Genomic DNA, 27,904 nt, shown 5'->3' with positions numbered 1-27,904 from the left:
GAAGCCCTGCAAATTTTTTATACCGTGGGGCCTGCACAGTGTAGGCAGTAGAATGGGCTTCAGTGCCAGTAGCAGTAATTGGCACCTCCCCAATAGCCATGTAGCAGCAGTGACAGCAGCAGCAGAGGAACGAGAGAGGCTCTGAAGCCTCTCTCGTTGCTTCTGCTGATGGCAAAAGAAGGGGGGGGGGGGGTCTCCATTCAGTGTGTGCATGTGTATGAATGGATTCCAGTCTGGTAGATCCCAACGAAAGAAGATCTGGAGATGCCTGGGGGTTTGTCTGAGAGGGATTGTATGGGTATATGAGTTTGTATGTGTGTGTGTATATAAGAAAGAGAGGAGAAAGTTTGTGCATCCCTCTTCCACAAATCCATGACAATCTCGGGGGGACTGGAAATCAAAGTTCCTGTACGTACCCGGATCAGTCCAGACAGTGGGTTGAGCCTCCTTTCCAGCAGGTGGAGACAGACTAAAACTTGAAGGATGCCCTATATCAGGACAGAGCCTATCCTCTACCCCTTCAGTATTCGTCTGTCTCCAGCAGGTGCAGCATCTCCCCATTGGTTCTCTGCTGTAGGCTAGTCAGCCTCTTCTTCTTTCTTTTTCGGCTCAAGCAAGTAGTTCTTTTGATTCCCGCTTGTTTTAGAAACAAAGGAAAAAATCTATGAAGGAAATTTTGCCTTCTTTTAGTGCTTTTACTGTTTTTGTGTGGGAGACATCCGTCTCCCAGCTCTTGCCTGGCTCAGGGGGGCTTTGCCCCTTTTGCAGGAGGGGGTTCCCTGCATAGTCCTGAGTCCGTGGACGCTTCCAGGTGTGGGGACCGACGCTTTCCGGGCCTCGTTCCCCCTCTGGCTGCCGAGAGGGTTTTTAACTCGCTGCTGCGCTCAGTAAAAAAAAAAAAAAGGAGTTTAAAAGTTTCAAACTTTCAATAAGTTGCAGGTACTCACCTACCTCTAACTTATTTGCAGCAATTGACCAGCTTTTTTATTTTTTTCTGGTCAGAGTAGGGCTAGAACCGGCAGCCAGAGAAGCAGAAGGCAGCAGGTTTCCCACCTGCTCTCGCCTGCTGTGCAGGCTGTCAATCAAGCTTTTTTTTCAGCTTTTTTTTCTTCAGCTGCGGCTTAGCTATGTTCCGGCTGGCAGCCTGCCTTTCTTGTGGGCTGCCCTCTTCGCGTTTTTCGTGGCAGGGCCTCTGCACTGCTTGCCTGCCGGGTGGGGAAGGTCCCTCCTCGGCAGGACAAGCAAATTTAGCCCGGGGCTCCAATCCTCCCGGCATGGCTAGGCCTTTCCCGGGTCGGCAGAGCCTGGGAACGGCCGCCATCTTGGATTTTTCATCGGGGCCGATTTCGGTGCTCCCTGGGGCTGGGGGGCCAGATTTTTTTGATTTAACCCCCGATTTGGCCCCCGCAGGTGCCCAGGAGGGGGGATCCTGACCTTCCCTCGCCCCCCCCCTCTCCCCCCCCCCTGCCAAATCCAGGGTCCCTTTTTCGGCGGATTTCATCTTCCTCATGCACAAATCTTATCTAGCTAGCCTGCATGAGCTGGACGAAAGCCCACCCTCTTGCCCCCCACCCGCCAAAAATCCCTCGTTCAGCGCCGTTGACATCTGGACCGGCCGTGGAGCCCCAGGGACCAGTTCGGGTGCGGGTGGTCCCGGGGGTGCCCCTCCCCGGTGTCTCCCGTGTCCTTGGACCCCGCTGCTTCCTCGGATTCGGCGGATGCCCCCCCTTAAAGCCCTCTGTCTTTTTCGTAAGGAGGAATTAGAGCCCCTCCTCCCTTTTGTTTTGCAGGACCTGGGTCTGGAGAGTCCCTCCGTGGATAATCTCATGGCCTCGCTCCCTAAGGATATCAACCCGGTTCTGGGAGGGCTCCGGCCTTGGCCTTTCCCTTCCACCCCATGCTTAAGCTCTTTATCCTGCGGGAATGGGAGGCTCCTGAGGGTGCGCTTCGGGTGGGGCGTGCGATGGATAAGCTCTATCCCCTCCCGGAGGAGGGCTTGGAGCTGTTGCCATATCCATCGGTGGATTCTTATGTTTCTGCAGTGGCCAAGCACACCACGATTCCGGTGGAAGGTTCCCCGGCTTTGAAGGATTCACAAGATCGTAAGCTGGAGGCTCACCTGAAGCGCATCTTCGACGTTCTGGCCCTCAGGGTCCGGGCGTCTTGCTGCAGCAGTCTCATGATGCGAGCGGGCCTCCAGTGGGTCCAACAGTTACTCTGCGCCCGGGAGCTTCCGCCAGGTGAGGCAGAACAAGCCGAACGTCTGGAGGCAGTAACCGCTTACGTATCGGACGCCCTCTATGATCTGGTCCGTGTCCAGGCGAAGGTGATGGTTTCGGCAGTGGCGGCCCGGAGGCTCCTTTGGCTACGCCACTGGTCGGCTGATCAGTCCTCGAAGACCCGGCTGGGCACGCTGCCCTTCAAAGGTAAGATGCTCTTTGGCGAGGATCTCGAGAAGCTTATGGACTCCTTGGCTGACAACAAGGTCCATAAGCTCCCAGAGGACCGCCCTAAGTCTTCCCGATCCTTCGCGGCCTCTCGCTCTCGCTTCAGGGGCCAGCGTCGCTTCGCTTCTCGGGGGTGGGGCGGTTCTGCGAGGGGGTCTTCTCGTGTGCAGTCCTGGTCGCAGTCCTTTTGTGGCAGATGGCCCTTTTGCGAGGGCCAGCCCGTGCATGCCACCGATAAACCTACCACGCAATGAAGTTCAGCCGACCCATTCCTCGGTTCCTTACCTCGGCGGACGCCTCTCCCTGTTCTTCGAGGAATGGGTCAAGATCACATCAGATCAGTGGGTCCTCGACATTATCAGAGACGGGTACGCTTTCGACCTCGTCAGGGAACTTCCAGATCTCTTTCTTTTCTCGCCTTGCGGCCGGGCCAAGAGGGACGCGATGGTCCAGACGCTCTCCAAGCTTCTGGATCTGGAAGCGGTGGTCCCAGTCCCGGAAAGGGAAATTGGCACCGGCCAGTAATCTATTTACTTCACCGTGCCCAAAAAGGACGGGTCCTTCCGCCCAATATTGGACCTCAAGAGGGTCAATCGGGCTCTCAAGATCCCCCACTTCCACATGGAAACCCTGCGGGCGGTCATTGCGGCGGTCCGCCCCGGAGAGTTCCTTGCTTCCCTCGATCTCGCAGAAGCTTATTTTCATATTCCCATTCACCGCGACTATCAGAAGTATCTCCGATTCCACATTCTCAACCAGGACTTCCAGTTTCGAGCTCTCCCCTTCGGCCTCGCGACCGCTTCTCGCACCTTCACGAAGGTCATGGTAGTAGTAGCGGCGGCCTTGCGCCGGGAGGGGATTCTCGTCCATCCCTATCTGGACGATTGGCTTATCAGGGCCAAGTCTGAGACCTCTTGCCGGCGGGCGGTGGATCGCGTCTTGGAGCTCCTTGCCTCTCTCGGGTGGATAGTGAACTTTTCCAAGAGCAAGCTTCAGCCCTCCCAGGAGTTGGAATTTCTGGGAGCCCACTTCGACACCCGAGTAGGCAAGGTTTTCTTACCTCGGGCGCGAGCCCTCAAGCTGATCGATCAGGTCCAGACTTTGATTGCCCTACTTTCCCCGACAGCCTGGGATTATCTCCAAGTCCTGGGATCCATGGCTTCTTCCATCGACCTTGTCCCCTGGGCTTTTGCTCATATGCGTCCATTACAGAAAGCTTTGCTGTCCCGTTGGCAGCCAGTGTCTGAGCAGTTCCACGTAGTCCTTCCGTTCTTTGATTCTACTGCCGACGAATTACAGTGGTGGCTGTCTCTTCCTCATCTTCTGCAAGGGATGCCTCTTCAAGCTCCACAGTGGACGATAGTGACCATGGACGCCAGCCTGTTGGGCTGGGGTGCGGTCTGCCTTTCTCAGTCCACCCAGGGAACATGGTCGCAGACTCAGTCGCGCTGGCACATCAATCGACTGGAAACTTTGGCGGTCCGCCTGGCTCTTCAGGAGTTCCTTCCCCTGATCCGCGGCAAGGCGGTACGAGTCCTGTCTGACAACTCCACCACAATCGCCTACATCAATCGCCAAGGGGGCACTCGCAGTCCCCCTGGTAGCCTTAGAAGCCAGCCGTCTCCTCGCTTGGGCAGAGCGTCACCTACAGTGCCTTGCGGCCTCTCACATCGCCGGAAAAGACAATGTTCAAGCCGACTTCCTCAGCCGGCAGTCGCTCGATCCGGGAGAGTGGGAGCTCTCGGACGCGGCCATGGCTCTGATAGTGGACAGGTGGGTCCTCCTCACCTCGACCTCATGGCGACTGTGCGCAGTGCCAAGTCCAATATGTTCTTCAGCCGCTGGAGGGAGCACAGCGCAGAGGGCGTGGATGCTCTGGCTCTACCTTGGCCAGCGGACGTCCTTCTGTACGGGTTTCCCCCCGTGGCCACTGGTGGGGAAAGTTCTCAGGAGAATCGAGTTCCACTGGGGACCGGTGATTCTCGTCGCTCCCGAGAATCACCGGTGGATCTCATCAATCTAGCGGTGGACGGGCCCCTGCGCCTCTGTCATCTTCCTTGTCTCCTCCGGCAGGGGCCTGTATATTTTGACCAGGCCGATCGCTTCTGTCTTGCGGCCTGGCTTTTGAACGGCGTCGCCTGAGGCGCAGAGGTTATAGGGAGGAGGTCATCTCCACCCTGCTGCGAGCCCGGAAGCAGTCGACTTCTCTGGCCTATGTGCGCATCTGGAAAGTTTTTGAGTCCGCGTGTACGGAGGCGGGTGTCCCTGCGCGCTCCGCCTCGATTCCTTTGATTCTTTCTTTTCTTCAGAAGGGTCTCTCTAAGGGCCTCTCCTTCAGTTCTCTACGTGTTCAAGTCTCTGTGCTCGGCTCTCTCCTGGGTCGGGTGGACGGTCATGCCTTAGCAGCTCACCCTGACGTGATTCATTTCCTGAGGGGCGTTAGACACCTCCGCCCCCCCTCTCGGGCCACGTGTCCGTCGTGGAGTCTCAACCTAGTCCTTCGTGCTCTCTGTGCGGCTCCCTTCGAGCCTCTTCGCCACGCTACGCTCAAGGATCTTACTCTAAAGACTGTCTTTCTGGTCTGTATTTCCTCTGCTCGCCGTATTTCCGAGCTTCAGGCGCTGTCCTGTCGGGAGCCCTTCTTGCCTTTTTCGGATTCCGGGGTCTCTCTCAGGACGGTTCCTTCCTTCTTACCTAAGGTTGTCTCTGCTTTTCACGTCAACCAGTCATTAGAACTCCCCGCGTTCTCGCCAGAGGAGGTCGTGGGTACGGCTGGTGGCGACCTCCGTCGACTGGATGTCAAACGAATCTTGCTTCGTTATCTCCAGGTCACTAATGACTTCCGCGTATCGGACCATCTCTTCGTCCTTTGGAGTGGTCCCAACCGGGGTAAGCAGGCTTCTAAGACCACGATTGCGCGTTTGTTGAAAGAAGCCATTTCCTCGGTGTACCTTTTGTCAAGGTCGTCTGCTTCCTGAGGGTCTGAAAGCCCATTCCTTGCGTTCTCAGGCTACTTCGTGGGCGGAGAGTCAGTTTGTCTCCCCGCAGGAGATTTGCAGGGCTGCCACTTGGACGTCTCTGCACACTTTTGCTCGGCACTACCGTCTGGATGTACACGCTCCGGTGTTCGGTTCCTTTGGGTGGCAAGTGCTTCAAGCGGGACTGTCTCGGTCCCACCCAGTTTAGGGAAGCTTTGGTACATCCCACTGTCTGGACTGATCCGGGTACGTACAGGAAAGGAAAATTAGTTCTTACCTGTTAATTTTCGTTCCTGTAGTACCACGGATCAGTCCAGATGCCCTTCCCTCTCTGTCTTCTGTCCTCTCGAAGCTTGTTTTCGTGCAGGTCTGTAGATTTTCATATATTTCTTTGTGCAAGATTACTGAGCAATTACACTGGAAGCCTTGGTCATTTTCTTATACCAAGTTTTGATGCAAGAGTGTATAGGTATACCATGTTTTTCTACATTATTCTATATTTGCTCTGTTGAGCTTTACAGTTACTTGCTTGATCCTATTCTTGGGTTTTTTGTTTTATGCTTTGACATACGTTATACTGAAGGGGTAGAGGATAGGCTCTGTCCTGATATAGGGCATCCTTCAAGTTTTAGTCTGTCTCCACCTGCTGGAAAGGAGGCTCAACCCACTGTCTGAACTGATCCGTGGTACTACAGGAACGAAAATTAACAGGTAAGAACTAATTTTCCTTTCCCAGGTATGGAGAGTGAATTTTTAAAATCCTTTTTTAGTTTTATTTTTCAGGTGTTATTTGCTGTGTCTGCTGTTTTGAAATATTTTATTGGTGTTTGGGACATTTAAAAAAAAGTTTTTAATTTGATCTTTTATTCATCAGCTTTTTAAAAAATATTATTAGTATGTTTTTAGTATTATGATTATGTATTTATTTTATTTCTTGATTTTATTGTTTGATATTTGAGGAATGGTGATGGTTCTGTTTTTTCATTGTTGCACTGCAGAGAGTGGCTTCTTGCGGTTTCCAGTTCAGTTTTTGTCTGCATGTTTGTATTTCTACTTTATGGTTGCTCTATTCTGTATTTGGTGAGGGTAGATTTATGTTCTGCATGTGTGACTGAGGTGAGGCATTCTCTTAATAGGAAGTGTATTAGTGTTTTAGGGCTTTTAGAGGGTCAAGCCCACACCCATCACAATAGGCCTAATACCATATGGGTTCCAAGTATCTTTTTTGCTGGGATTTCTGGTTGGCTTAATAGCAGTGTATGTAATTATAATATGTGATATTTTTATGTCAGAATACTGTACTTTGATATTTTTCCTGTAAAATATAAATGCATAACTCTTAACTATGTGAGTGGAATGGGGCGGGGGGCGTTGTGCAAGGCTATAAGGTTCGCTTAGGGCACCTAATACCCTTGCAGCAGTCATGGGTTTGGGGTGGGGGAGATGGTGTCTGTTTTTAAAGTTTGTATCACTGACGGGAGCTGGGCATTTTTTTTTTTTGTGGTCCTGGAACAGAGAATGAATGAACAGTGGTGGTGGGGGGGGGGGGGGGAGCACAGTAATTGTTCGCACAGTGCAGCAAAAAAGCTAGCACCGGCCCTGTTTGAACTGCAATCTAAAACTGCAGGCTGAATGAGGTTGATATTCAGATGCCAGATAGCCAAATAAGTATGTCTTATCCGGCTATCTAGCGGCTGCTGAATACCTCGTTATATTTGGCGACTGCTAGATAGCTAGGGTAAGTCACTTAAAGGGCTATATGGTTAGCTGGATAAGTTGTAGGTGGGCCATGGATGCATTGCAGTGGTGCTGCTTTTCCTGCTAAGTAACAATATTCAGCCTTAGATTGATAACTTATCAATAGCAAGTCTAAACATAGATGGATAAGATTTATCCATCTAAGTAGCAATTTCTATGGGGATATTCAGCTGCATATCTGTGCTGCTCAATATCCGATCTAAGTTAGTCGGATATGCCTATCCAGCTAATTTAGATAAACGGCTAGGTTCTGAATACTGACCCCCATATATTTTACAGGAGAGCAATATCAGAGGTGCAGCTGTTGGTATAATATAATGGTCTCCTCTTCTGCTGGGTTAGGAGGGAAGGGGTAATAAAGAGCTGCATGTATGTACTCAAAGAACTGCATATGGCTCGGGAACCTCAGGTTGCAAACCTTGCTTTGTGTGTGCTAAAGATTATTTATTTACAAAATGCATAGTTCACCCCCTCATCAGATATATTGGTCAAGGTGGATTACAACATATTTTAAACATTTTTTCACAAATAATAAAAATATCACACTATGTTCATTTTTATTCATATTTCAGATTGTAAATATGGAAACAGGAGCTCTAGAATCAGCATTGTGCTCAGGACACCGTACACGTCAAGCTGTCACTGCAATGAGTTATCATCCGTTAAGCAATAAACTACTTGTTGCTGCAGGGGCTGATGGAATGATTTCCATCTATGACATTGAATCAACAAATGTTGTTTCTTTCTCTGGTATGGATTATAGTATATTTGATGTTTATGGATTAACAAAATGACCGTTACTGACTTTTATTTCTAAAGACCCATAACAATTTAATTCAAACAATTTTTTTCCCACATTTCTTATAGAATGAAAATAAAGAAAGTTGATAGAAAAACTTATTTTTTGTAAATTTTCTATTGTGGAACTACTCAGGTAATATATTTTTTGGTATTATATTTTGGAGAAGTGAGGCAAATCTTTTTTTACTATTAAATGTTAGGTCGGCATTTGCTTTTCCAATAGGGTCATTTGCTCTCAGAAATGCTCTGAAATTCTCACAGCAGAGCAGAGAAGTTTTTGCTCTTCTCCATTACCAATTTCTGATTTCATGCTTTCCACCTTACTGTTCTATATCCCTGGGTTAGATTTCTTGAGTTGGAGTGTCATGATCACTAACTGGCCATGTTCAAATCTAGCCTACTACCCCATCTTTTATGAGGCTGCTTTTAAATATTAAACCCTAGTTTTCCATGATTGTAGCCTTACTTATTTTAACCAATTTCCTATAATGAGAGGCTTCAGAATATTTATCTTGTGTGTATTTTAATCAGACTGTAAACTCCACAGAACAGGTACTATCTCTTAAGTGTGGTTGTACAGTCTGTATATATATACCTAATAGTTCTATAAAAATTGTGATGGATATTATATTCCCCTGGTCAATAAAAGAAGGCAGGCTGTAAGGAAAACCTGGGGAGGAGATCCCTTAAGTAAAAGAAGCAAGAATAGGAGTCAGACTTCAACTCCCATAAGACATGGGTGGTGTTGAGAAGCCCTGAGGATGAACCTGAGCCAATGGACCGGGAAACCAGTGGTGGAGACTCCTCCAGAAGAAGATGTATGCAGGGAGTCTGCAGGTCAGGAGCTTTAAGTGGATGTAGTTGCAGCCTTAGTGAAAGGGGAAGCACAAACCCCAGCTGCAGATTATGGTGGGAGGTGGCAGAAGGGCTTGGTTCCTCTAGAACCAGCCCATAGAGCGCAAGCCAGTCCTAGGCTGTGGAGGCAGCAACTGCGAGCAACATGTATGAGGATTAAGGAAAAAGTTGCTTTATTACTGCTTGATTTTGGGGCAAATGTTAATTTAAAATCCCTATTGCCTTACTTTAACAACTTGGACAACCTGGGACTATATTTGCTTAAGTCCAGCTCACCAACTGGGATGAGAGAACCCAAATCCATAGTGGTGACATCCTGGAAGGAATGGGGTAAAAGGCAACAGAGACTGGAGTACCTGGCCTGAGGAGCCTCTGAGGGAAGCTGCAAGGAGGAGTCTGGCAGTGGGACCGAGGAGAACCCCCCCCCACCCCTCCCCAGAGACTTAACTCAGTTTTCTTATTCAGCTAGAGAATCCCAGCTAGATTGTGATTGGGAGAGTAGCTGGTAGCATGGACCCGCAACAACATAAGATGTAGAAGTAATAGTAGATGTTCTCACAGGACAAGCAGGATGGTAGTCCTCGCACATGGGGGACATCATCATGGAACACTTTTTTGTCAAAATCCCATGGCCCCACAAGACAGAGGAGATGGTTTTAAGTCTTGCTGGAGAGTGTAGCAACATGACTTGGGGATCTTTTGCCTGCTACACACAAATGAGAAGAGGTGACAGCACTTGCCTTTGAATCTCAGCACTGCAGAAAAGAAAAGGCATTATTGGGAGGGGATGATACAATGAAAATCTGAAGGAAACAAAAAAGAAGGTGACAGTTTTGAGAGGACAGGAGAGATGGAAGGAAATTTAAAACAAATAAGGCTTTGTGGAACGGAGGGAGAGAGAAGAGGGAAAGATGAAGTAGGGGTTTGTGTAAAAAGAGCAGAAAACAGATGGAAAGGATATTGGTTGGGGAGGGGAATGAGAAGATAAGGAGATGACTGAAAAAAAGGGGAAAAAAAGGTATAGGTTAAGATAAAATAGTATGAATTAAAAAAATGACCAGATAGAGAAAAAAAAAAGAACTGAACTGGAAAATATTTCAAGTAAAGATTCGAAAAATGTTTTATCCCAGGACAAGCAGGATGCTAGTCCTCACATATGGGTGACGTCACCGACGGAGCCCAGCGCGGGAAATCTTTCTGTCTAAGTTTCTAGAAACTTTTGACTGGACCTGAGAGGCCACTGAGCATGCCCAGCATGCCTTGATATTCTCTGCCACAGGTGTCTCTCTTCAGTCTTCGCTTTTCCGCGCTGCTTCACGCATCGCGGGACAGGAGCCGTTGCGTTCTTCACGAAGTCTTTTCTGACTGGAAAGTCATATTTTTCGATATTCTCTCTCATAGAAGTCTCTTGGGGTTCTCTTTCACCGGCTGGTGAGTACCTCATCCTTGATTTCTCATTTTTCAAAAAATTCCCTTCTCACGAATTCATATCCATCGACGGCAGTCTGTAACAAAATGGCGACGGGATTCAAAAAGTGCCCTGTTTGCAATAGAAATATGTCAGTCACCGACCCACATTTAGAATGTGTCCTTTGCCTCGGTGAAAAGCATGATGTGGGGACGTGTCCCAAATGTGCGGAGATGGCAGCAAAAGGGCAGAAGGCTAGGCAGGAAAAAATGGAACATTTGTTCCAGCTCCAACTAATTCCTTCCCCTTCCAAATCCTCCAGGTCGTCTCCAGCTGGAGCGACTAAAAGAGCCCTAATTAAAAAAACCACGTCCGGACGGATCCGGTGATCGACCATCTTCACCATTGTCAGTGCTATCGACGAAGTCGGCGGACCATCAAAAGTCCAAACATCGGCATCGACATCGTCGACAGTCATCCTCCATCGATGTCCCAAGACGAGTCTATGGTGAAGCGGCCACGGGACCAGGAAATACCGGCCTCTTTGGCGCCTGGGCCTTTATCTCCGTCGATTCCAGACCCTCCTCAGACCTCCTCACAGGATGTTTCATTACAGCCTCCGCCACCGCTTACAACTGCTCTGATTCCACCAGTTGTACAGCTGGAATTGTCTACTATAATTAGACAAGCGGTCATCCAAGCTCTCAAGGAGCAAACACTTCCGGCGATGATGCCGATGCCTCCAGCGACGATGCCGGTGGGTCCACCGATGCCGGTGCCTTCATTGGCACCGAAGACACCGATGGATTCGATTACTACAACGCCGAGGCTCATGACATCATCGACATTGATCTTCGCCGACATTCCATCGGGCCCGTCGATGCCGTTCTCAATTACGTCGACGACTTCCGCGGCACTTCCACCGATGACGACGTCGATGACAACCTCAGTACCATCGAGGCAACCGTCATCCGAGCCTCTAGAAGTGTAAGATCTTGCTTTTTATCGACAATTTTTGCAACGATATCAAAATGTCATCGATAACCTACCATCCACAAAGCCTCAGGACACTTCTACAGTATTTTCCACCGATGATCCACAGCCATGCCCTTCAGGCCTTCACTTCCCTCCAAGGTCATCACCAAAATCTCCTTATAGAGACGACTCTGAGGATTCTTGGGATGAACAGCAATCTGTAATATCTTCTGAAGGATTCATGTCTGACCCTTCTCCTCTGGATCAGAGAAAAAAGTCACCTCCAGAGGATCTATCATTTTCCTCATTCATTCAGGACATGGCTGACTCCATTCCATTTAAACTCACAGCAGAAGAAGAAACAAGGAAACAAACTCTTGAAGTTTTACAGTTTGTTGACCCGCCTAAACAAGTGCTGGCCGTGCCAATCCATGAAGTTCTCTTGGATCTCCAACGCCGCATTTGGGAACATCCATCTTCTGTCCCTGCAGTGAATAAGAGTGTGGACACAACTTATATAGTGCAGCCAGCTCCAGGCTACCAGAAACAACAATTACCACACCAGTCTGTTGTAGTGGAGTCTGCACAGAAAAAATCCAGACGTGTGCGCCCACACTCATCAACTCCACCTGGCAAGGACCATAGGTTCCTTGACTCATTAGGCAGGAAAGTGTATCAGAGTTCCATCTTAAACACCAAAATTTCTGCTTACCAGCTGTACATCACACAATATCAGAGGAACCTATGGAAACAAATGGAAGAATTTGTTGCCTCTTTACCCACACAATTCCAGAAACCCAGCACAGGCTGTAATCAACAAAGGCCTAGAACCTGGGAAACATGAGGTGAGGGCAGTCTATGACAACTTTGAGACTGCTTCCAGAGCAGCAGCAGCTGGAATTACTGCTCGTAGATGGGCATGGCTCAAGGCCTCTGACCTCAGGCCTGAGGTTCAAGAAAAACTTGTAGATCTGCCCTGTATTGGTGACAATCTGTTCGGGGAAAGGGTTCAGGAAGCAGTACAACAACTTAAGGACCATACAGAGACTCTACGTCAACTGTCTCAAACCTCACAAGAGCCCGCTACACAGTCCTCTCGTCGCCCTCCCCGAAGAGAACCTAGACATTCTTACTACATGCCACGCAGATACTACCCCCAAGCTTCTAGGGGTAGATCAACCAGACCACAACAGTGGTCCCAAGCCAGGCAGCCTAGGCCTACTCGTCCACAACTTCCTGCACAGACAGGCCCTGCGGCAGGCTTGTGAAATACAAACCAGAGAACAAACCCAACCTCTAAATCCCAGGCCAAACCTGCCAGTGGGCGGAAGAGTATCCTACTTTCACACATACTGGCAAAACATAACATCAGACCAGTGGGTACTCTCCATAGTCTCTCGAGGCTACAAACTAAATTTCCTCTCAGTTCCTTCAGAATTTCCACCAAATTCCTGCCCACAACAAAATTCTCAACTACATCAATTACAAATAGAATTATCCACCCTTCTGAGAGCCAGGGCCATACAACCAGTGCCCCGGACACAGCAGGGCAGAGGATTCTACTCCCGATATTTCCTCATTCAAAGAAAACCGGAGGCCTACGTCCCATCCTAGACCTCAGAAATCTCAACAAATTTCTGAAGAAAGAAAAGTTCAGGATGGTTTCTCTAGGCACCATGCTTCCACTTCTTCAAACAGGAGATTGGCTTTGTTCGCTGGATCTTCAAGACTCTTATGCTCACATTCCAATATTCCCTCCTCATCGCAAGTACCTGCACTTCATGGTAGGCCATCAACATTTCCAATACAGAGTTCTACCTTTTGGACTGGCATCTGCTCCCAGAGTCTTCGCCAAATGTCTAGCAGTAATAGCAGGACACTTACACAAAGAAGGTGTCCATGTGTTCCCATATGTAGACGACTGGCTCATAAGGAGTCAGTCTCAACAAGGAGCTCCTATCTCTCTAACACGAACGATCGCTCTACTTCACTCCATGGGATTTCTCATCAATTATAAAAAATCCCATTTCACTCCAACTCACCTGCTTCAATTCATAGAAGCAGAATTGAATACCAATCTAGCAAAGGCCATTCTACCTGTAGATCGAGCAGACACACTCATTCTATTAGCAAAATCCATTTCCTTGCAGAAACAAACGACAGCTCATCAGTTTCTGATTTTACTGGGTCATATGGCCTCCACAGTTCATGTTACACCTATGGCAAGACTTGCCATGAGAGTTACCCAATGGACTTTAAGATCACAATGGATCCAGGCCATCCAACCACTACATTATCCAATTCAAGTGACCCAACAACTAAGATCATCTCTACTTTGGTGGGCAAACAAGGACAACTTGCGCAAAGGCCTACCTTTTCAACAACCAGTCCCACAAATAACTTTAACTACAGATGCATCCACCTTGGGTTGGGGAGCTCACATAGACACTCTCCAAACTCAAGGGACTTGGACAACTCTCAAAGCCACATTTCAAATAAATTTCCTAGAGCTTCGAGCTATACGTTATGCGCTATATGCGTTGACGGACTGCCTTTCACACAAGATCATTCTGATCCAAACGGACAACACAGTAGCCATGTGGTACATCAACAAGCAAGGAGGTACGGGCTCGTATCTCCTTTGTCAAGAAGCTGCACAGATTTGGGACTGGACCCTAACACACTCAATGTTCCTACGGGCCACTTATCTCGCAGGCATTCACAATGTAGTGGCAGATCGACTCAGTCGTCAGTTCCAACCACACGAATGGTCCCTGGATCCTGCAGTAGCGACCAGGATTTTTCAGCATTGGGGACTACCAACACTGGATCTCTTTGCATCACATCTGAATCAGAAACTGAACAAATTCTGTTCTCTACACAAACAGAAGAACCAGCCAGCCAAGGACGCCTTTGCTCGCCCTTGGAACTCAGGCCTACTATACGCGTATCATCTGATACCACTTATAACCAAAACTCTAGTGAAACTACAACAGGACAAGGGGTCCATGATACTCATAGCCCCATATTGGCCTCGACAAGTATGGTTCTGCACACTGTTAGACCTCTCAGTCAAGGATCCCATTCGCCTGGGAGTAGCTCCCACTCTCATAACTCAAGATCAGGGTCGGTTGCGCCATCCCAACCTTCAATCCCTATCTCTGACAGCATGGATGTTGAAAGCTTGATCTTACAACCACCAATATATCTCAAGTACTTATAGCTTTACGTAACCTTCCACACGAAAGAACTATTCTTCCGAATGGAAGAGATTCACTTTGTGGTGCAACCAAAAGAAGATAAATCCTTTCACCTGCCCCACAAATTCTCTACTAGACTACTTATACCATCTTTCAGAATCTGGTCTCCAGACTTCATCTGTAAGAGTACATTTAAGTGCAATCTCTGCTTACCATAACAAGATGGGAGATGCACCTATTTCCATACAGCCTCTTGTCAGCAGGTTTATGAGAGTTTTAACACATCTTAAACCACCAATTCGACCACCTGTCACAGACTGGGATCTGAATCTGGTATTAACACACCTCATGGGTTCTCCCTTCGAACCCATAGATTCCTGTGATTTTAAATTTCTCACATGGAAGACTACCTTTCTCATAGCCATTACATCAGTTAGAAGGGTTAGTGAGTTACAAGCACTTGTCACGTACGCACCCTATACTAAGTTCCTACATGAGAGAGTGGTCCTCCGTACACATCCAAAATTCCTCCCCAAGGTAGTTACGGAATTCCACTTGAACCAATCCATAGTTTTTCCCACATTCTTTCCAAGGCCTCATTCCCATCCAGGAGAAACAGCCTTACATACCTTGGACTGTAAGCGTGCACTAGCATTTTATATCAACCGCAGTGCAGTCCACAGACAATCCACACAGCTGTTTATATCCTACGATCCAAACAAACCAGGGAAAGCAGTGGGTAAACATACTATATCCAATTGGCTAGCAGATTGCATACAGTTTTGCTATGAAAAAGCAGGCCTTCCTCTCCAAGGACGAGTAAAGGCACATTCAATAAGAGCAATGTCAACCTCAGTAGCACACTATCGTTCAGTGCCAATCCTTGACACATGTAAAGCAGCAACATGGAGTTCTCTTCACACTTTTGCAGCTCATTACTGCTTGGACAAGCAGGGATGACAAGATTCTGCCTAGGACAATCTGTCTTAAAGAACTTGTTTCCAGTATAATCCCAACTCCTTCTACAACCAACCTATTGTGATCTTCGGCTGACTCATATTCAACAACAATACCTCACTGTTGCTTCACTACAAAATGACTCAGCCTCTAGCTTGCTAATCACCCATATGTGAGGACTAGCATCCTGCTTGTCCTGGGAGAAAGCAAAATTGCTTACCTTGTAATAGGTGTTATCCCAGGACAGCAGGATGTAGTCCTCACAGAACCCAGCTGCCACCCCGTGGAGTTGGGTTTCCTTCCTTTTATTATTTTATTTTTGCTAAAAGTTTTGCTACATACGAGACTGAAGAGAGACACCTGTGACAGAGAATATCATGGCATGCTGGGCATGCTCAGTGGCCTCTCAGGGCCAGTCAAAAGTTTCTAGAAACTTTGACAGAAAGATTTCCCGCGTTGTGCTCCATCGGTGACGTCACTCATATGTGAGGACTACATCCTGCTATCCTGGGATAACACCTATTACAAGGTAAGCAGTTTTGCTTTCTCTCAGGACAAGCAGGATGGTAGTCCTCACATATGGGTGACATCATCAGGATGGAGCCAATCACTGAATACTTTTGTCAAAATTTCTAGAACTTTGGCTGGCACCTACTGGGCATGCCCAGCATGGCACTAACCCTGCATCCAGCAGGGGTCTCCTTCCAGTCTCTTTTTTTCCGCGCAGCTATAGCCCTGCGGATTTTTGGAGCTTTTCACAGTTCCTGACAGGAATTTTTCCTCAGGAAATTTCTTTTCAAAACTTGCAAAAGTTTATACCCCCTAGGAGTCTCCCTTCTCCGCTGTCGATTGCCACGTCCATAGGGTAAGTTTGCCCCGTTTTTCGGTCGGTTCCCGGCGGGGACCGCTCGGGGTCTTGTCGGCACCATCCGCGACCGGCCTAAATTTTTTGATGGCCACGATTGCGACGGGTTTTCGCCGGTGCCCTGATTGTCCGAGAACTATGTCAATCATGGACCCCCAATTGGTCTGTGTATTATGTCACGGACAGTCGCACGACGTGGAGACATGTAACAAATGTGCCCAAATGACCTCAAACGGCCATCGGGCACATTTTGAGAAGATGGAGCTGTTATTTCAGCGTCCATCTCCACAGACTCCATCGACTCCGTTGCCGGCGAAGCATCTTCCTCACTCCGATGCCGGTGAAGCCCGATCAGTGTCTCAATCTTTGATGTCCCCGTCATTGATACCGGAGTCGGGGAAAGCTGATCACCAGGAGAAGCACCGGCACAAATATTGGAGACCGGTGCCTTCGACTTCTGGAGCACTGGTGGCACCCTCTTCGAGCGAGCCACCTAAGAAAAAGACCTGAGCTGAGGAGCATGAGTTGCCCTTGAAGACAAATGCACCGAGGTGTCCCTCGCCTTCAGTGGGCATGGCCACTGAGAATCCACCAGGACCGGTGGACCCTTCGGCGTTGCCTGCCATGCCTCCCACTCCGGACCCCAGCACTCAGAGAGGAATTGCACTGGATGGTGCTAGAGGCAGTGGTCCAGGTTGTCCAAAGCCTCCCGAGACCACCGACACCAGCGCCGGAACCGGCACCGATGTCACTTCTTCTGGATAAGCTTGACTTGCTTATCTGTGCCCTGCTGGGGGCACTGAGGAAATCGCTGATCCCCATGGCTCCATCGACGCCCATTCCGTTCTCAACGGAGGAAGAGGACGCATCGAGGCCGGAGCCCATTCCGGGGCCTTCGGGAGTGCTCGCACCGAGGCCACCGGCAAAGTCCCTGATGCCATCGGTGCCACTTTGCCTGGCACCTATACCGGATCTTGATTTATCAATGCCAAGGCCAAGACCATCGATGCCAGCATCGATGCCTTCGATGCCAAGGCCTTCTCCGGCTGGTGGGCTTCCATCACGGCCGCTGATGGATTCAGGGGATCAATCATATGATCCGTGGACAAACGATACATCTGATTCCCAGGACTCCACCGAAGTTCCGTCGGAGCCGTCACCTCCAGAGGAAAGGCGCAAATCTCCGCCAGAAGACCTCTCCTTTATAAGCTTCATCAAGGAGATGGTGGAGTCTATTCCCTTCACACTGCAGACGGAGGAGGGCTCCAGGCATAAAATGCTGGAGGTACTTCAGTTCCTGGATCCTCCAAAAGAAATCATGTCCATCCCCGTCCATGACATTCTACAGGATTTAATGCAGAGGAACTGGGAACATCCTGGGTCGGTTCCTCCCGTGAACCGCAAGACGGATGCAATCTATCTTGTGCAGCCATCTCCAGGCTTCCAGAAGACACAATTGGCGCATCAGTCGGTAGTGGTGGAGTCTACCCAGAAGAGGGCCAAGCGTCAAAAGCCTCATTCCTCAGCTCTACCTGGGAAGAAGCAGAAGTTTCTTGACTCTTTCGGCCGCAGCAATGCTCATTTCACGTATTGCGTCGTATCAATTATATATGACGCAGTACAGTCGGAACCTGTTTAAACAATTGCAGGACTTTGGTGAGTCTCTCCCAGAGCAGTTTCAAGACCAGCTGAACTCATATCATCAAAAAAGGCTTCGATGCTGGTAAACACAAGGTCAGATCGGCATATGTTTTCGATACGGCCTCCTGGATGTCAGCAGCCGGCATCAGCGCTCGCCGTTGGGCCTGGCTAAAGTACTCTGATCTCCGCCCGGAGGTGCAAGATCGTCTGGCTGACCTCCCCTGCACAGGGGATAACCTCTTGTGATGGTAGCCCAGCTGAAGGACCACAACGAAACACTCCGTCAGCTTTCGACCGTTCATGCGGAATTCTCAGCTCCCTCCAAGCGCACATTTAGACGGGAAGCTAAACGAACGGCATACAAAGCCCGAAGATATTATCCACCATCGACACGGGCTCGTCTGTCCCGCCCATTCCAAAAGTGTGCACCATGCCAGCCAAGGGCTCAGAAACCTCAACCTCCCACCCAGCCTAGTCCTGCTGCGGGATTTTGACTTCCAACTCGGGAGCGAAGATCATCCCCCTCTGCCATTTCTGCCTGTCGGCGGCCGACTGCCACTTCACCACCAGGTAGCTAAACATCACCACAGACCGGTGGGTACAGTCGGTTGAAGCTCAAAGCTACCATCTAAACTTCCTCTCCGTCCCGTCGGACAATCCACCTCGGCAGGGGTGGACCTCCTCCGACCACTATCTTCATCTGCAGAAGGAAGTAACTTCCCTTCTTCAAGCGAATGCTATAGAACCAGTTCCTCTTTCCCAGAATGGCTCGGATTCTACTCCTGATACTTTTTAATCCCAAAAAAGACAGGAGGTATTCGCCCGATATTAGACCTTCAGGCTCTAAACAAACGTCTTTGGAGAGAGAAGCTTCGGATGGTAACCTTGGGCTCCTTACTTCTACTTCTCCAACAGGGGGATTGGCTTTGCGCTCTAGACCTGAAAGACGCGTACCTGCACATCGTGATTACCCCATCTCACAGAAAGTATCTCCGCTTCCTTGTCGGAGACCAACATTTTCAGTACAGAGTACTTTCCTTCGGCCTTGCATTGACCCCTCGTGTCTTCATGAAATGCCTGGCAGTCGTAGCCGCATACTTAAGACTGGGCACTCATGTCTATCCTTACCTGGACGACTGGTTACTGAGAGCTCAGTCATCGGAAGGAGTTCTTCACTCTCTCCATCTCACAGTGCAGCTACTACTATCATTGGGATTTCTAATCAGTTATCAGAAATCTCACCTGGTTCTGTCTCAGTTCCTCTCCTTTATCGGAGTGGATCTCGACACGATCCAAGCAAGGGCTTTTCTTCCCAAGGACTGAGCTCGTACGCTAGCATCACTGGCACGTGCTATACAGTCTCGCCGAACCACGACGGCTCTTCATCTACTCGTCTTGCTGGGACATATGGCATCCTCGGTCCATGTTACCCCAATGGCTCGTCTGCCCATGCGAGAAACGCAGTGGATATTAAAGTCCCAGTGGTCACAGGCATATCATCCAATGTCCGACATTGTACACATCACCAGGCAGCTTCGCCTCTCACTGGCATGGTGGATCCAGGAGTCACACCTGCTTCAAGGTCTACCATTTCAAACTCCAGAGCCTCACATAATCTTAACGACCGACGCTTCCACTCTAGGTTGGGGAGCGCATGTCAACCACCTGCAGACTCAGGATACCTGAGTCTGCAGAAGTCGCAACATCAAATAAATTTTCTGGAGCTCCGAGCGATCAGATATGCTCTCTCTGCGTTTCAGGATTGTTTGTCTAACAAGACAATCCTGATCCAAATGGACAACCAGGTAGTGATGTCAGGGATGCACAGGGTCCTACCTTCTCTGTCAAGAGGTGGCACAAATTTAGGCTTTTGCTCTATCTCCAACCATGCTTCTAAGAGCGACCTATCTGACAGGTGTGGACAATGTTCTAGCGGACAATCTAGGTCGAGAGTTTCAGCCCCATGAGTGGTCTCTCAACCCTGTAGTGGCAGACTGGATATTTCGGAAGTAGGGATATCCGAGCATCGACCTCTTTGCATCCTTTCACAATCACAAGGTGGACAACTTCTGCTCCCTACATCGCAGTCGCCAAGTTCTACCTCAGGATGCGGTCGCCCTCTCCTGGCAGAAGGGCCTCCTCTATGCCTACCCACCACTTCCTCTCATCAGCAAGATTCTTGTGAAGCTACGCACAGACAAGGGTTTGATGATTCTCATTGCCCCCTACTGGCCGCGACAGGCATGGTTTCCCATCCTTCGGGATCTCTCAGTGTGTCCGCAGATTCCTCTGGGCACGGATCTGTCCCTGATCTCTCAGAGGAACGGTCAGTTGTGCCACCCCAACCTTCAGGCCTTGTCACTGACAGCCTGGATGTTGAAAGGTTGATTTTGCAACCGCTCAATCTGGCGGACTCTGTATCCCAGGTTCTAGTAGCTTCACGAAAGCCTTCTACTAGAAGATCTTATCATTCCAAATGGAAAAGAATTTTGTTGTGGTGCACTTCAAAGGAGTTATATCCTTTTACCTGCCCCACAAATCAGTTTGTAGACTACCTCTGGCATCTCTCGGAGTCGGTTTTACAAACCTCCATCAGAGTGCATGTCAGTGTGGTGGCCTTCTTCCATAGGGGTACAGGGAATGTCTCTATCTTGACACAGCTCCTAGTGGTGTGCTTTATGAAGGGCTTGCTTCACCTGAAGCCTCCTCTCTGTCCATCGGCCCCTTCTTGGGACCTTAATGTGGTTTTAGCGCAGCTCCTGAAACCTCCGTTTGAGCCTCTGCATTCCTGCAAGTATCACTTGGAAGATCCTTTTCCTTCTGGCGTTGACCCCCCCTTACATGAAATTTCTTCATGATCGGGTGGTCCTTCGCATTCATCCTAAATTTCTACCGAAAGTGGTATCTGAGTTTCATTTAAATCAGTCCATAGTGCTGCCTACTTTCTTTCCAAAGCCCCACTCACTTCCTGCTGAGCGGGCTCTCCATTCCTTGGACTGCCAACAGTCGCTTGCCTTTTATTTGGAACGCACTGCAGGCCATAGGAAATCCACCCAGCTCTTTGTTTCCTTTGATAAGCTTAAGCTGGGAATCCCGGTCGGAAAGCAGACCCTGTCCTGGTTAGCGGACTGAATTTCCTTCTGCTATGAACGAGCAGGCCTTTCGCTCCAGGGACACATTAAGGCGCATTCCATTAGAGCAGTGGCAACGTCTGTTGCACACCTTCGCTCTGTACCTCTTATTGATATCTGCAAAGCTGCAACCTGGAGCTCTCTCCATACCTTTGCAGCCCACTACTGCATAGACAAAGCTGGTACAGAAGATTCTATCTTTGGCCAGTCTGTTCTACGCAATCTATTCTCATTGTAATCTCCAACTTCTTTCTACACCTGCTGGGATATTCAGGCTGCCCATTATCCAAAGAATCACCCTTGTTGTACCTGTTGCATGTCTTTGGGAGTTTTTGATACATGCGCGGGCATCCTCAGCTTGTTGTTCACCCATATGTGAGGACTACCATCCTGCTTGTCCTGTGAGAAAGCAGAGTTGCTTACCTGTAACAGGAGTTCTCACAGGACAGCAGGATGATAGGCCTCACGAAACCCACCTGCCACCCCACGGAGTTGGGTATGCTTGTGATTTATTATTTTATTTTTCACACGTTTTTTGCTATACATAAGACTGAAGGGAGACCCCTGTTGGATGCAGGGTTAGTGCCATGCTGGGCATGCCCAGTAGGAGCCAGTCAAAGTTCTAGAAACTTTGACAAAAGTATTCCGTGATTGGCTCCATCCGGATGATGTCACCCATATGTGAGGACTAACATCCTGCTGTCCTGTAAGAACACCTGTTACAGGTAAGCAACTCTGCTTTATCACTTTCTATTATTCTATATTTGATTCAGATGTTTAACTTGCTGCTGAATAAACTTCATGTATAGCAATGATTGTTATACAAAAACTTTAGTCATAAAATATTTCCTGATAACTGACATGTATAGGTTGGTTGAAAATATTAAATTGTGAAAAATATGCTATTTCCCTGTACGTACCCGGATCAGTCCAGACCGTGGGTTGAGCCTCTTGTCCAGCAGATGGAGACAGACCAAAACTGAAAGGGCATCCCACATCAGGACAGAGCCCATCCTGATTCCCTTCAGTATTTGTCTCCAGCAGATGCAGGCAGCTCACCTTGCGGTCCCCTTCAATTCCTTTATCTATACCCTGTGGGGTTGTTTTCTATCTATTTCTCAAGCTCAAGCAAGTATTATTCTTTGTGCTTACTTTAAAAAAAAAAAAAAAAAGTTTGAAACTGTTTTTCTCTCAGCTCTGTCATTCAGGGGACAGCGCTGTCTCCTCGCTCTTGGGGGGCCTAGAGGGACTTGCCCCTTGAGTTTCCTCAGTCTAGGCTCCCTTTCCGGTGACCTGTATACTGGGGCGATACTGGTGGTCCAGTCACTCCCCCTAAGTAACAAAGCAGGGAGAGCCGCGATGGGCTTTGTTCAGGGTGCTTACCGGGTGGGGAGGGTCCCTCTGTGGCGCCGACTCCATCAGCGTCCCGGGGGCATTCATCGCGCCGCATGGCCAGTCTGTTCCCGACCCGGCAAACCACGGGAATGGCAGCCATTTTGGGGATTAGTGCAGCTCCCGATTTGGAGCTGCAAGGGGGAGAAGAGCCAGATTTTCAGGTTTCTCCCCCCAATTTGAGCCCTGTGCCCCCACCAGATGAGGATCCCGACCCTCCCCCTCCCACCCCGGGAAATCCAGGCCATGTTTTTCTTCAGACTTTGTGCTGTTGATGCACAAATCGTACCTGGCTAGCTTGCAGGAGGAGGAGGACCCCCCCCAAGTCCTCCGCCCGCCAAAATCCCACAGATGCCCACTCCGCCCGCTCCTGCGGCGCCAGATCTGCAAGGCTCCATCAGTATTAGAGTGGTACCGGGGGTAACCCCCCCGGATCCACCTCAGCCACCTGCAATCTCAGATCAGGATCCGGACGCAGATTCGTCTTTGCTGGGTCCCCCTCTCGAAAGGGATGACCCCCGGGTACTGTTTGTTTCAAAGGGAGGAGCTGGAGCCTCTCATTCCCTTCATCCTGAAGGACCTGGGGATTGAAGTCCCTCCAGATGATAATGCCAGCCCACGTGGACCCTGTCCTGGCGGGACTCAGGGCGCCTCCACGTACTTTTCCGATCCATCCCATGCATAAGCTGCTGCTCCTTCAGGAATGGGAAGCTCTCGAGACAGGGCTACATGTGGGTAGAGCTATGGATAAGCTCTATCCTCTTCCCGAGGATTGCCTAGAAATGCTGAAAATTCCCAAGGTGGACTCTTTGGTCTCTGTGGTCACCAAGCACACCATCATCCCGGTTGTGGGAGCCACCACTTTCAAGGATGTCCAGGATCGCAAACTTGAATTCTATCTTAAGCATATATTCGAAGTCTTGGCTTTAGGTGTCCGGGCGACAATCTGCAGCAGTCTCATGCAGCGGGTAAGTCTTAGGTGGGTCCAATTGCTCATCACCCAGGACCTTCTGTCTACAGAGGCGGAGCAGGCTGAACTACTGGAGGGCGCAGTGGCGTATGGAGCGGATGCCCTCTATGATTTACTACACGTACAGGCCAAGGCAATGGTGTCAGCAGTGTCTGCCAGATGCCTCCTCTGGCTGTGCAACTGGTCGGCGGACTGCTCTTCCAAATCCCAGTTGGGCACACTTCCTTTCAAGGGTAAGTTGCTCTTTGGCGAGGAGCTAGAGCAGCTTATTAAATCCTTGGGTGAGAACAAGATTCATAAGCTACTGGAGGACCGCCCTAAACAGCCTAGGACTTTCTTTCCTATGCATTCCCGTTTCAGGGGGCAGAGGAGGTATACCAACAGGGCGCGGGGTTCCTTTCCTAGAGGGAACTCCTCCAGGTCCCAGGCATGGTCTCATTCCTTTCATGGCCACTGGGCCTTCCGGGATGGTAACCCGCAACTTTCCACTGCAAAATCCGCCTCCCAGTGAGATCCAGCCGGCCCATTCCGCCGTTCCAGACTTAGGTGGACGTTTCTCCCGTTTTCTGGAGGAATGGGTCAAAATCACGTTGGACCAGTGGGTCCTCGAGGTGATAGAGAAAGGTTACCCTTTAGAGTTCGCTCGAGATCTGCCGGATCTGTACAGGCTCCAGGATTTGGGAGCCATAGTCCCAGTGCCAGTGGAGGAACAAGGCGTCGGCCAGTATTCCATCTACTTCGTCGTGCCAAAGAAGGACAGTTCTTTCCGTCCCATCTTGGATCTCAAGAGGGTCAATCGGGCCCTCAAGGTACCCCATTTCCGAATGGAAACCCTTAGGGCGGTGATAGCTGTGGTTCGCCTAGGCGAATATCTGGCTTCCCTCGACCTGAAGGAGGCCTATCTCCACATATCTATTTGTCGCAAGCATCAGAAGTATCTCCATTTCAACATCCTGGGCCAACACTTCCAATTCCGAGCTTTGCCTTTCGGCCTCGCCACCGCTCCACGCACCTTTACCAAGGTCATGGTGATGGTAGCGGCAGCTGTTCGCCGAGAAGGGATCCTAGTCCATCCTTACCTGGACGACTGGCTAGTGGGGGCCAAGTCAGTGACTCTGCAGATTAGCGGTCGATCAGGTTCTTGCTCTACTCACCTCCCTCGGGTGGATAGTCAATTTCTCCAAGAGCAACCTTTAGCCCTCCCAGGTCCTGGAATTCCTGGGGGCGCGCTTCGATACCAGAGTCGGCAAGGTGTTCCTCCCGGATGCTTGGGCGCTCAAACTTATGGACCAAGTGCACAAACTTCTCTCACTCCTGCTTCCCACGGCATGGGACTACCTCCAGGTATTGGGGACCATGGCTTCCACTATCGACCTGGTCCCCTGGGCTTTTGTGCATATGCGACCATTACAGAAAGCTTTGCTATCCCACTGGAAGCCGGTGTCCGAGCAGTTCCAGACACCCCTACCTCTCTCCGGTTCTACCATCGCCGACATACAATGGTGGCTATCGCTAGTGCACCTCTTGAAGGAAATGCCCCTACTGACTCCGCAGTGGATCATAGTGACGACGAATGCCAGCCTCTCTGGGTGGGGAGCGGTCTGTCAATCCCAGGCCACGCAGGGGTACTGGTCCCAAGTCCAGTCCCGCTGGCACATCAATCGTCTGGAGGCACGAGCGGTGCGCCTGGCTCTCAAGGTTTTTCTTCCGCTGATCCGCTGCAGAGCGGTCCGCATACTATCCAACAATTCCACCACGGTAGCCTATATCAACTGACAGGGGAACACCAGGAGTCGCCTGGTGGCTCCCGAAGCCAGCAAGCTACTCACCTGGGTGGAGCGGCACCTGGAGCGCCTGGCGGCCTCTCACATAGCAAGGAAGGAGAGTGTCCAAGTCTATTTCCTCAGCCGTCAACGTCTCGATCCCGGCGAGTGGGAGCTGTCAGACGGAGTGATAGATCTGATTGTTCGCAGGTGGGGTCCTCCTCACCTAGACCTGATGGCTACACTGAGCAATGCCAAAGCTCCCAGATTCTTCAGCCGCTGGAGGGAGCACTGCTCGGAAGGAGTGGATGCCCTGGTCCTTCCCTGGCCCCACGATGTTCTTCTCTACATGTTTCCTCCGTGGCCCCTAGTGGGAAAGGTTCTCAGAAGAATAGAACTCCAAAGGGGGCCGGTCATCCTCAAGGCACCTGAGTGACCCCACAGACCGTGGTTTGCAGATCTGGTAAACCTGGCGACGGATGGTCCTCTTCGTCCCAGTCATCTACCATGCCTACTTCGGCAGGGTCCCATATTTTTCGACCAGGCGGATCGCTTCTGTCTAGCAGCCTGGCTTTTGAACGGCGGGGACTAAGAAAGAAGGGATATAAGGAGGAAGTCATTTCCACCCTGCTGCGGTCCCAGAAGCCATCTACCTCTCTGGCATATGTCCGGATATGGACAATTTTTGAGAATGTCTGTGCGGAATCCTGCGTACCGGCTCGTAAAGCTTAGATACCCCTGGTTCTTCCTTTTCTTCAGAAGGGACCTATCAAAGGGTTTGTCTTTCAGCTCTCTGCGGATCCAAGTGTCCGCCCTCTGCTCCCTCCTAGGCAGTGTTGATGGATATTCGGTGGCAGCTCATCCTGATATCATTCGTTTCCTCAAAGGTGCTAAACATTTGAAGTCGCCTGTTCAGGCTACTTGTCCCTCGTGGAGTCTTGATTTGGTCCTTCGGGCCCTCTGTGAGGCACCCTTTGAACCACTCCGTCTGTCTACCCTTAAAGATTTGACGCTCAAGACTGTTTTCCTGGTTTCCATTTCCTCTACCAGAAGAGTGTCGGAGATTCAAGCGTTCTCTTGTAGGGAACCTTTTCTTCGTTTCACGGATTCAGGGGTTTCCTTCAAGACGGTACCTTCTTGCCAAAGGTTGTTTCTTCTTTTCATGTCAACCAATCGGTGGAACTCCCGGCCTTTTCTCCTGAAAATATCGCAGGTACGGCAGGGGGTGATCTTCGGTGTCTTGATGTGAAGCGGGTTTTATTGCACTACCTTCAGGTCACCAATGAGTTCTGAGTTTCAGATCATCTTTTTGTTCTCTGGAGTGGTCCAAATAAGGGCAACAAGGCTTCTAAGGCTACGATTTTTCATTGGTTGAAAGAGGCAATTGCCTCAGCATATATCTGTCATGGCCGAGCGGTCCCAGATGGTCTTAAAGCTCATTCTTTGCGTTCTCAGGCTACATCGTGGGCTGAGAGTCAGTCGGACTCTCCTCAGGAGATATGTAGGGCAGCTACGTGGAAATCTCTGCACACTTTTTTACTCGGCATTACCGTCTGGATGTTCGGGCTCCAATGTTTGGGTCCTTCGGACGGCAGGTTCTTCGAGGGGGACTGTCTCGGTCCCACCCTATTTAGGGAAGCTTTGGTACATCCCATGGTCTGGACTGATCCAGGTATATACAGGGAAAGGAAAATTGGTTCTTACCTGCTAATTTTCGTTCCTGTAGTACCACGGATCAGTCCAGATGCCCTCCCGTGTTTCTATCGGTCTGTCTTCTCGAAGTTTCTTCTTGTCCTTACAGGTATTTCTAGATATCTTTTTCCTGGATTATCATTGATGGCACCGGAAGCATCTTTTAAGATGACCATGGATAGTTATACAAGTGATTATTTACAGAGTTAATTCAATTGTTCTATTGTTCAATTATTTAATTAATTTATTAGTTATCTCGTTGTCTTTTTTTTTATTATTATTTATTTATTTATAGAATTTGACCAACAATTTCAGGTACATCATTTTAGGAAAAATACAAGTAAATTTGCAGCGTCAACATGTCAAATTAACCATATGGCACAAGAAGGAAATTTTTGTACAGAGGAAGAATTTCTGCCTACTCTGCAAAGTTACTATGTAATATTAATGCAACGACAGACAATTCCTAATGAGCATAATTTAAAGAAATCACAAATGATTATTCTAATGAATAAATAGGACCAGAGATAATGATTTCACCTATCTTTTACTTATACCGTAATCAAGATAGTTTCTAATTGAGTTCACAAGGGTCTAGAGTCTAAAAAATTACGTAATTGGTCGGGTTCAAAATATACGTTTTTAACACCCTGCCTATTCACTAAGCATTGGCATGGGAACTTAAGACTAAACTTAGCTCCCATACTTACTACTTCGTCTCTCATCAAAAGAAACTTTTTCCTTCGTTCCTGAGTGGAGCGTGTTATATCTGGGAAAATCCATATGGACTGCCCTAGAAAAAGTGATTTCCTATTACGGAAAAAGGCTTTTAATATCATTTCTCTGTCCTGAGCAAATACACATTGTATAAACAAAGTTCCTCTCTTGTTTATCTTTAATTCCATTGAGGTTTCAAGAAATTGAGTTAAGTCTAGCTCTGGTTCAGGTTCATTTTCAATAGATGTTACAGGGGTAACCTTAGTCATATAGATTTTAGCTAATGTAGGCATCAATTCCTTAGGAATTTTTAACACTTCCATTAAGTATTTTTTAAACATTTCTAAGGGAGTT

At 49.1% G+C, this 27,904-nt stretch overlaps 1 protein-coding gene across 1 annotated transcript in view; it reads left to right on the top strand.

The window, feature by feature from the left end:
* Positions 1–27,904, top strand: part of LOC115088208 (pre-mRNA-splicing factor PRP46-like) — a 273,466-nt gene that overhangs the window by 54,367 nt on the left and 191,195 nt on the right. Inside the window, exon 3 of the mRNA XM_029596243.1 lies at positions 7,756–7,933. Coding sequence (XP_029452103.1) covers positions 7,756–7,933 — 178 coding nt within the window. The remainder of the gene's footprint in view (positions 1–7,755; positions 7,934–27,904) is intronic.

The sequence above is a fragment of the Rhinatrema bivittatum genome, chromosome 3 (genome assembly GCF_901001135.1).
Source record: "Rhinatrema bivittatum chromosome 3, aRhiBiv1.1, whole genome shotgun sequence".
NCBI classification, from domain to species: Eukaryota; Metazoa; Chordata; class Amphibia; order Gymnophiona; family Rhinatrematidae; genus Rhinatrema; species Rhinatrema bivittatum.
Note: the sequence above shows the minus strand (reverse complement) of the source record. Positions and strands in the feature narration are given on the sequence as shown.